The 10,783-nt window shown below is 39.0% G+C and overlaps 1 protein-coding gene across 1 annotated transcript; it reads left to right on the top strand.

The window, feature by feature from the left end:
* Positions 1–4,935: 4,935 nt before the first annotated feature.
* LOC116201150 (protein disulfide isomerase-like 1-6) lies at positions 4,936–9,494 on the top strand. Its single transcript, XM_031532277.1, has 12 exons — positions 4,936–5,699; positions 6,122–6,251; positions 6,534–6,699; positions 6,817–6,935; positions 7,135–7,215; positions 7,319–7,408; positions 7,510–7,581; positions 7,660–7,728; positions 8,055–8,135; positions 8,234–8,368; positions 8,965–9,018; positions 9,107–9,494. The coding sequence occupies exons 1-12, from the start codon at positions 5,167–5,169 to the stop codon at positions 9,200–9,202; spliced, it is 1,626 nt and encodes a 541-aa protein (XP_031388137.1). The 5' UTR covers positions 4,936–5,166; the 3' UTR covers positions 9,203–9,494.
* The last annotated feature ends 1,289 nt before the right edge of the window (positions 9,495–10,783 follow it).

Below are 10,783 nucleotides of genomic sequence, written 5' to 3'. Positions count from 1 at the left end.
AAGCTAAGAACTGGGTCCTTCGGTCCCTTGTCCTTAACTTGCTTTCGCATTGAGGACACATCCACAGACTTCACTTGGTGGGCATAAGCTCTTCGCACGCTGCTAGACGTTCCACCGGAGGCTTTTCCCTCGAATATCGCGTTAATGACCCATTGAGGGGTCTGCTCCCTCCTAGTGCTTCGTTTTGATTCATGATAGTCCTCTCTAGAATCAGATCTACTATGAAAATAAATAAATTGCAATTCTATTTACTGTGATTTCAAGGTTTTTACACAAATATCTTATTGGTAGTCATATTATTTTGTTAATTAGTTAGTTAGATTTCAATTTATGTTAGCTGTATGTATTATTTATTAGGGAATATATATATATATATATATATGTATTTTTTAAGTGATTGAGTTTTTATTTACGTTGTTATTTGCCAGTATTATAGTGAAATTATATACAACGATATTTTTTAAGATAAAAATAGATTGTGTTTTGAACCCACTAACATGAGGGTCCTGGATCCACTCCTGCTTACTCTTTGCTACGCGGCATGCTCCTAAACTTGGTTTCTACATTTATATATTGTGGCTATATATATATATATAACTTCATTATTCATGTAATTAATATCCATTCATTCATTAGTTATAATCTACTTGATGATTTTTGACATTTTGTGGTAAAGATATAATTACTAAACCAATGTGAGTTAATTCAAGCAGTTCGGTACTTGTTTCTCTTAAGTAAGATTTCAAATTCAAATATTGTGAATGGATATAATTCATGCTTGGAGACTTTTACCCTTAGTGGATTCACTAGATTGGAGTAGTTGAAGCCCATTGAATTTAAGGATATCATAATTTCAAAAAAAAAAAAAGAACTACTAAGGCAATCCGACCAAACATTGGATTGGTCTAGGCTAATAACCTGGACCGCGTGAGCCGACCTTTCATTAAAATCTAGGATCATCATCTTTAAAAAAATTAGGGCTGCACTGGGGGCAGCCTTATGCTTGGCTAGAAATTTATATTACTTAATTATTTGCAAATTATCTAAAAGAGCACCATCTTTATATTTTTGTCTGATTTTAGCACGGACTTTGTCCAGAAAGGCAAGACCTTCGAGTTTAAATACACATTTAGCACGATATTAATTATTCCATCAATTCTAACAATAATGACTAATGTGGGCTTAACGGGGTCACGTGGCACAACATAGTTGGATGAGTGGACTCCATATGATTTTATATAAAAATAATAATTCTAAAAATTAAGAAAGCAAAACAAGAAAAAAGAAAGGAGATTCAAATTGTATCAGAAAGGGGGAGGGGGTCGACGGTGGTGGTGACAACAATCTCCTTTTGGCCGACGACCTTATTTAGGGGGATGGTGGTTGCAATCGAGCCCCCTCACCAATGGAATGGAAGAAATCCAACATTAGGGCACTTTTGATTTCGGTGGTGGGGCCTTGATTGCGACCACCACCCCCGCCCCATGGAGGTCGTCGGCCATAGGAGCTCCTTTGATTCGGGTGGTGGAGGCACCATTGCATCCACCACCACTACAATCGAGGTAGCCGGACCCCTCTGCTGTGGTGGGCTACTAGGGCTGATCTAAATAACTGATTGCCCCAAAAACCATATCTGAACCGAGTCAAACCGCCCCGAATTTTCGGATCTTCTAGAACGCAGTTCGGTTCTAGGGACGATTTCTTAATTTTCTATTAGTTTTGGTTGCGAGGTCGGGTTTAGAAATTACATCCCGGAAAACTTCGACTCGAGTCGAATTTACTACTTATAGTTATGGACCATTTTTATTTTACTAGAACTTGATTGCTAAGGACTCTTTTGTGTTTTTGTTGAGCAGCAAAGTCCTCCTTCGTGTTTATGGTTATGGATGCTTGCAAAATGTTTTGATCAATTGAATCTATTGCAGAATTATGGTGGTGTCATGAATTTATAATTTTTTGTTATGTTTCTCAGGTAATCCAAGAAACCGTACCCATAAGGGTCGGTTATTATGTTTGTTTTACTTTCGATTCTCGGGGACGGTTTTTGAAATTCCTGAACCAATGAAAGAGGTGCCCCGAAATTGTACCCCAAAACCAACCCAACTCGAACTGTCATCACCCTAACCAACTACTTTGATTGGAGTAGTGGTGGCCGCTGACATGGTCATCTTCGTCCGCCCTCTCCCCTTTCCTCCTTTCTTTTTTTATTTCTTTATTTTTTATTTTTTCAATTTTTAAAATTATTTTTTATTAAATAAAATCGTGTGAGGTCCATTCGTCCAATCATGTTGTGCCGCGTGATACCTTTAAGTCCATGTCAACTATTACCATTATAATTGACGGAAAAATTGACGTTGTACTAGTGTGCAACTAAACATCAATAGTGAGGATAGTAATCACAACAACAACAAATTGTGTCATTCCCTACATAAAAGGAGATCATGTGTTTACATAAGAGTGTCGTTCGTTTTCTAGAGAACTCATATATTCTCTTTTTGACTCATTTCACTTGATTTTCGAAAGAAATTAATAATAAAAAAATGAATGTCAAAAATAATTTGGCTTAGAAAGGTATGATTTTCGAGTTTAGTTATGTCTCTGGCACAACACCAATTCTACCGTAATGACTAACATGGACTTAAAGGTGCCATGTGGCGTAATATGAGTAGACGAGTGGACCCCACATGATTTTATTTAATAAAAAATAATTCTAAAAATAAAAAAAATTTAAAAAAACAATAAAAGGAGGATTGCCTGTTTCTTTTTTTAAAAATTATTTTTATTAAATAAAATCATGTGGGGGTCCACTCGTCCATTCCTCTTACGCCACATGGCATTTTTAAGTCAATGTCGGCCATTACCGTCATATGGGTGGTGGCCTGGGCCGGGCCTTTCGTTTTAGATGGGTGGACCTTAATTAGTTTTGGGCGTTGAAACATAGGCCCGACTATGGCCTGAACGAACCCATGATGAACAATATCCTCTTTCTGCATGTATTCACAGTGGGAATCAAGTTCAGCTATGAAATTGCTGAATCAAGCTTTCGATCAATCCACGAATGGTAATGCCAACTCCAATCTTTTTCTTTTTTTCTTTTTTTGGTTACAAAGGAGGCCCAGATACAATGAAAATGAAATCTTCCAATCTTTGCTTTTTTTTTTTCCTCATGGAGATTGTATACATAGTATATTATTAGGAAGGGAATCTTTGATAATCCCATTTCGCTATTTTACATTATGAAATATCAACTAATTTGCAACAAATATAGAAGTGAGTATTAATCACTCGATTTATTGGCATAATTGTTTTTGTTTGTAGGAATTTTATTAATTCTTTTTCATCACGTTATTATAAGATATCAACGTACTGAGAATATGACGAAAAAGTGAAATTGTACCAAACAATAAGAGATGAGGTAAAGGTAAGGCTACATCAAGAGATCCGGAGTTAACACACCATTTGAAGGCATCTCATCTTGCAAATTCACTTTCTGGCGGAAGTAATTGAACAAACGTAAATTTATATGGTAAACATGAATGGAATTGAATCAAGAATGCGAAATAACTACCAAACACGCAGAAATAACACTTGGAAACCCAGTCTTCCAAAATAATAATAAAAAGTACCAGCGAATTCAAGGTTGCATCCTTAATAAACATCTTTACCCTATAAAGATTGTAAATTTAGAAAGGTAAGTGAGTGATTGCTAGATCTGTCATCGAAGCTCTCTCTTTCTGTTGGAGAAGGAGCTCGTGTAGACGGCAGCAGAAGCGAAGGAGACAGCGACGACAAGGGTGCTACAGTGCTGGAGTTTGGCTGGTTGACGATGATGAGTTTTTTTAATAGGGGGTATTTTAAGGCTTGTTTGGGACTATATATATATAATTGGATTGTAATGATTATATTGTTGAATTACGAGAAAAATATAAAAAAGTAGTGAATAGTTAAGAGAAATTAATAATTGTGTTGTTGAATTGTGGAAAAAATAATTAATAATTGAGATAATTTAGTATTTAAAATTGAATTGAATGGTTAAAAAAATTAAAGAAAAAAAGGAAAACGTAATAATTGTATTATTGAATTGAAAATAAATAGAATTAAGTGGAGTATAGTATTAGATTTTGGCCTATCGGGATGGGAAATCTGACTAGAGACTCCTGATTTGCAAATCAGAGCTTGCCCAGAAGTGAGCCCGAATCAGAATTGCTAATCCGAGCAAAAATAAATAAATAAATAAATAAACTTGGGAATGGTTAATCAGACAGAATAGGGCCTGAATCGCTAACACTATGGGCCGAACTAAACATGCTGTAATAGATCATCTTTCATGCTATTGATGATGCTACGTGGGGAAGTCAGTGTTTGCTCTGGTTATTCGGTTATCTGTTATGTTTATGGTTGAATACAAGAGTTTAGAGGACGGACTACCGTATTTGATTCATCCAAAAAGGTGAACTAGTTTGATCTTGACATTATCGGACATCATGTCATAAAGAAAAGAAAGTATTGACATCTAAATCCACATCGGAATAGAATTAATCACAATAACGGAGTTCAGTTCGAATCTTATTGAGAAAGTAGAACTCGTCATTATGTGGGTATATCATGAAATGGCGGTGGCCGGTCTATAATGTTGATCTAGTGGGTCTTGGACTTAATCCACTAACGTGTTGGTGGAACTGCGGCGATCAAGTTTGGCTAGAGTCTCAGCGAACTATGGTGAAAGAAATATTCCGTGGCGGTTAGATTCTCTTAGTTGAGGCAGTCACAGCGGGCCAATAACCCGACCTAACATTTAATTCAGCCAAAAAAAAAAAAAGAGTATATCCTTGACCATTAAAAAAAATAAAAAAGGGGATCGTGCAAGCAATTAACGACGAAGACGATAATCAAAACAGCAACGATTATGCCGTTCCCTGCGCTAAAAGGAGACCGTGTGTTTACACAACGATGTCGTTGGTATTCCAGATCGAAGACAAACATTAGTGCCCAGAGAACTCACAGGGCCTCTTTTTGCCTCGTCCCGTGTCGTCTCGCTTGCTTTCCGTACTGTTTCCCGTGCCTTTCCCCAACTGGGTCTCAACGCTGATCCCCCAATTCCCTCATTCTACCTCACGTCCAACAACAAACGGTTGAACTAAACCCCTCAGATTCATCGAAACGACCATGGTTGTTCGGAAACCCGCTTCAAGATTCATCCTTTTCGCCCTCACGGCCATGCTGCTGCTGCTGCTGCTGCTACTCACTCTGTCAGTCCCCGCCCGAGCATCCGAGCCCACTGGGGAAGACAACCCTGATGATGATCTCGAGGGGATCGATGAGCTTTTGGCCGTGGACTCTGAGCTGGAGCAGGAGAGCCCAGAGGACGCGAATGCGAAGCTGTCCGAGGCGGAGGTGCTGACCCGGGCGCAGAGGATAGTGCTTGAGCTGAGTACTGATAGTTACAAGAAGGTGATTGAGAAGAACGAGTACGTCCTGCTACTCGGGTACGCTCCTTGGTGCCACCGGAGTGCCGAGCTGATGCCCCGATTCGCGGAGGCTGCTAACTCGCTTAAAGAGCTCGGGAGCCCGGTTGTGATGGCTAAGCTTGATGCTGAGAGGTACCCTAAGGCTGCTTCCAGTCTTGAGATCAAAGGGTTCCCTACTATGCTTCTCTTCATCAATGGGACTCCTCAGATTTACACTGGTGGATATTCGGGGTAATGCTTTTCTTCCCTCTTTTCCTGTCAATAATATGCATTGATCTGATGCATGTTGTTTCGGCCCTTTGGATGTTGTTGAGATGTGTCAAATGAATAGTCTTTGCAGCAATTTATTGGCTATGGATTAAGGTCATCATGTAATATTATGTGAGAGACTCTTATGGGGTATTCTTCATTATTTGTAAATTGAATTTTAGTCTGTAACAGCCTTGCTCTTGTTAATGGCTAGGTCCTATTTGTTCTTCTATACTTGCTGTGCATCAGTTTGAGTTGACTATGTCCATTACTGTGTCAATGCAGTTACCTCTTTGAAGGGACTGATGTTTTAGTCAAACATGAAGTTGCATTTTAGTAGTTGAGTGCTTTTAAATTTGAATTGCAACTTAATGTGAGCTTTTGCGGAACTTATCGTGAATTAGGGAAGGTATAGTGATCTGGACGAGGAAAAAGACTGGTGTTCCGGTCATTAGAATCAATTCAGTGCTGGAAGCGGAAGGATTTCTCAAGAAGAAACACATTTTTGCTCTTGGCCTGTTTGACAAATATGAGGTTTGTCTCTTTATACAGTTTCATATTCCTGATCAAAGTACCAAGAGATGTCAAATTACGAATCGGATTTGACTGTATAGGTGTTAGAATGTAGTTTATTATTCGTTCTACCTTTTGTTCTTCTTGATTTAGTAATTCTTTACCTAGATGTTCCCTTTTCTTACTTTCGGTTGTTTAATTTCCTTTTACGTTCTGTCCTTCATTTTACAATATTTTGGAAATGAAACTTGTTGAGGAATTCCAGTTGTTAGAGAATTAATCATGTGGAGAAATTGCTCCCAGGGACCCGATTATGAGGAGTTTATTAAAGCAGCTCAAACTGACAATGAGCTCCAGTTCATCGAAGTGTCTGATGTTGAGGTTGCTAGAGTTCTGTTCCCAGATGTTGAGTCTTCTAATAAGTTCCTCGGAATTGTCAAAAGTGAGCCTGAGAGATATACAAGATTTGGTGAGTCAGAAACTATACACTATTGATTTAAATGGTAGCTTATAAATGTCCTCTTTTTCAGAAGGGTTCTGTTGTCTATGTGAATCAGGGAAGAATAATTTACACTTGCTTTTGCAGATGGGGCCTTTAAAATGGAGAAGATATTGGAGTTCTTGGATTTCAACAAGTTTCCATTAGTTACCAAACTGACCGAGGCTAATTCTGCCAGAGTTTACTCCAGTCCCGTGAAACTACAGGTTTTTGTTTTCCTCAATCTTGTAGTGAATTGATTCTTTTTCCCCCTTTTAGATTCTTCTTTAAGAGACCTTTCTTAGGGATGATGTTGTTGAATTAGGGACTAGAAATCTTAGGGATGAACTAAATTAGCTTTACAGGTCTTTAGTCTTCAACAGGTCTCTGAGCAGAAATTTCTTACAGCTTCTGTGTATTTTCCAGATGTTTGTCTTTGCAGAGGATGATGACCTCAAGAAGCTTCTTGAGCCTCTTCAAGAAGTTGCAAAAAAATTCAAGTCCCAGGTAGCTTAGCTCACCAACTTCTGAGGCCTATTCAGGAATTCTGGTTTCATTTCTGTCCTCCTTTGCTGCTGTGGTTGATTAACTTCCTAATTTCTTATTGCAGATTATGTTTATATTTGTAGACATCACAGATGAGAACCTTGCGAAGCCCTTCTTAACTTTATATGGGTTTGAAGAAACTCGGGATATTGTGGTTAGTTTAGTAATCAAGGAACCAATAAGTTCGGTCCTTTGTCCTTTTAGTATGAATGAATTTGTCGATTTTCATGTCTCTCTACTCCACTTGCCTGCTAGGTGGCTGCTTTTGATAACAAAATCAGCTCGAAGTATCTGTTAGAGGCTGATCCGACACCAAACAACATTAAGGTAAATAGTTCTTCTCACTTTCCCATTTGAGGAGAGCTTACCTAATCAACTGACTCAATTCTCAATTGGCTTATGCAGGACTTCTGCTCAAGGCTTCTGAGTGGTGCCCTGTCTCCTTATTTCAAGTCACAGCCAATACCGGATAATGCAAGTTCTAGTTTAGATATCGCACATTTGTCTCTCAATATTATTTCTTTTTTTCCCTTTTTCGAATCAATGCTTCCTCATTCATGTTGCTTTCTTTTCCCCTCTCTTGGAATCTTCTCGCCTTTTGTTATATCTTCGGTGAAATGCTCTTTTCAGTCAAGATGACCATCTGTTATAGCATCTTAATGACAAAAAGAATCCATCAGATATGACTCTGTTTCAGTGTGATTGTCGTTTATATTGTTTGGCAATTAAATTTGAGAATTCGGATTGCACGCTACTTACTGTGTCTTATGTTTTATGTTTCTGAATTGTGGAAACGGCAGAAGGAGGCAAGCATCAAGGTCATTGTTGGCAAGACATTCAACGAACTGGTTTTGGAAAGTCCCGAGAATATTTTTCTTGAGGTCTGGACGACTCTTTATTCTCTATTTATTGTCATTACTCTTCATTTCCATCTTGGTTAAGTTAAATATTAGAAATTTGCTCTTATTTGGGGGAATAGGTTCACACACCGTGGTGCATCAACTGTGAGGCAACGAGCAAACAAGTGGAGAAGTTGGCTAAGCACTTCAAAGATACTGATAACTTAGTTATGGCGAGGATAGATGCTTCCGCAAATGAACATCCTAAGTTGCAGGTATATTTTTTGATGGTTTAACTGTTACTGAATATAGGGAATGCCATATTTTGTCCCTCTGCTTTCATCTCGGAGTAATTACAGCCCTGTTTAATTTTTGAAAGCTCAATAAGTGCCCTGACTTTAGATTTTTGAGGATCCTTGTGGGCCCCTTCGTTGGGACCTGGCTGTCTCAAGTAAAATAGTGGTTCCTTGTCCACATGGGAGGACTAAAAGAAACATGGAAATGCTAACATCATTGGATTAGTCCCGATATAAGAGTAAATGGAACATTTCCAATCGACAGTTATGGAGGCCTCAGTTATAACAATGCTGGGTTGGTGTTTGTTGGGGGGGGGGGGGGGGGGGGGGGGGGGGGGGGGGGGGGGGAATAATAAATGCTTCATTGGTTTCCTTGTGGTTGAAAAGTTTATAATCTCTTCTCCTGTTATATTGCATGCTTTCACTATTATATAAGGGGGAGATTTTGGTTGAATGAGAGCGACCTTTTGGAATTTTTTTTTTCTTTTTGGAAGTCTTTGAAACAACAGTCAAAACAGAAATTCAACAACTCTATAAGGCGTCAAAGGTCAAATAACATTTTCCTTTTGTTCCAGGTTTTAGACTATCCAACGCTCTTGTTTTATCCTGCCAGTGACAAGACAAAGCCGGTACTTATGTCTGACACAACTTCCTTTTTTCCCCTTCGGTATTTATCTTTATTTTGCTGTCTGATGCATCTGATCCATTTGTGCACAGATAAAAGTTTCCACTAAGCTAAGCTTGAAAGACATGGCGAATTTCATCAGCAAACACCTGAAGGCCAAAGGTCCCAATTCTAAAGACGAACTATAGAAGGACATACATAGTCTTAAGAATAAATAGTTATTTGTTGAGTTAAAAGGAGAGAAGATATAGCGAGAGAAGCAAACAATGCTTAAAGTTTTAGTTAATGGCTTGCTTGCTGGAACAAATATACATGCTGGTTTCAGCTATTTTTCTTGCGCCGACTGACTCAAATTTTTCTGAGTATATGCAGACAGGCAAGCCAATAATAGAGTTATTTCTAGGTTCATCTTTTGTATCACAATGATTGAATTTAGTTGCTCCCAATTATACTGCAATTTCTGGCCACTGTTATGCTTTACCCTGTTACTGTGTATTCCTTCTGCTTTTGGTATTTGGTGCCGAAAATTTCGGGTTTTATGAGCTTGTGGAGTCGTACTTGGGCATGTTAGGTTTATGCTCATGAATTCCTTATCTGTGCATTTGGTGTAATGATGTAACAATCAGGGACATATCTTTGATGTTGTCAAACTAGTTTCCAAGATGTGGGTTCCTGCTTTACCAAGTGAGCCATGTTTTATTGATGTGGCGTGTTGATGTTCGACAAGTGCTATTTCCCGTGAGCCACAATGTTATTTCCATGAGTTGGTCGTTAATCACTCCGAAGGATCTAACCCTGTCCAGAAAACCGAAAAGTGAGTCCGCAATTGCATCCATGCATGGCATTGACATGCTTGTTCATAGGATCAATCAACCAGTTGCTTCCGACCAGGTTTGTTAGTGGGTACTCAGACCCCACAGTGTGGTGTTGCAGCGCGTATGACTGAAACTTCCTCCTATCGGTTCTCAAGTTCGCAAGTGGCTGGAGAGTTTTGCCTCAATCGGACACACCTTAAGTTTATGAGTCACCTTGGACAGGTTAAAGATCGTATCTCCTCTCCTGGAGTTGCCCGCCCTAAACGGAACCCCGCTACTAGGAAAGATGGATCCCTACCCTAATTTGTTGAATATCGCATGATGTGATCTACAATATTTCTTTCTTGATCTGTTCCGTATATCTCTCCATTGTAATCCGCAGACTGGGACTTCTTTTAATTTAATCCCTAGCTAGTCGAATTGGCAATTGAACCTTGCTTTATTAATATATGCTATCCCGCTAATTAAATCGTGACCAACTAGATGGATTGGATACTCGAAGCTTTATCACTTGTCGCATGGAGAGGGAGAGAGCGGAGCTGAGCCGAAGTTGCAGCGCGGAGGAGGAGCTCGTTTTCCTACTTAGCAACGGTTCAATTTCAATCGTTCTGGTACGTACGTACTATTTATAAATCATTTCTCAGTCGTCTTCCCTCCGCCATTTGTGCAGATGCTCCTCTGTTTCGTTATGCTAGTAATCACTTCTCCTGCTGAAGTCTGTACTATTTCACTGCTTGGGATGATTAGGATGAACGCTTTGCCCTTATTTTTCGAGTTTAACCAATTGGTGGGAGTGACAATCAGGATGAAATACTACTCTGTGGCTGTCAGTATGATCGAACAATGCATACATTTCTGGAGTTGAATTTGTTGGTCCCGGGAGGATTCCCACGAGTTTACTGGGTTACCGTTTGGGAATATTAATAGTGAATATAAGTCGGGAAATTAGGTCGG

Source organism: Punica granatum, chromosome 3, assembly GCF_007655135.1.
Source record: "Punica granatum isolate Tunisia-2019 chromosome 3, ASM765513v2, whole genome shotgun sequence".
NCBI classification, from domain to species: domain Eukaryota; kingdom Viridiplantae; phylum Streptophyta; class Magnoliopsida; order Myrtales; family Lythraceae; genus Punica; species Punica granatum.
This window is presented reverse-complemented; position numbering and strand designations above follow the sequence as displayed.

Bases quoted from the DNA above. Each gene is read 5' to 3' on its own strand.
- LOC116201150 (XM_031532277.1), top strand. From the start codon at position 5,167: ATGGTTGTTCGGAAACCCGCTTCAAGATTCATCCTTTTCGCCCTCACG. The intron at 5,700-6,121 runs GTAATGCTTTTC...ATCGTGAATTAG, and splicing joins TACACTGGTGGATATTCGGG to GGAAGGTATAGTGATCTGGA. The intron at 7,216-7,318 runs GTAGCTTAGCTC...TTCTTATTGCAG, and splicing joins CAAAAAAATTCAAGTCCCAG to ATTATGTTTATATTTGTAGA.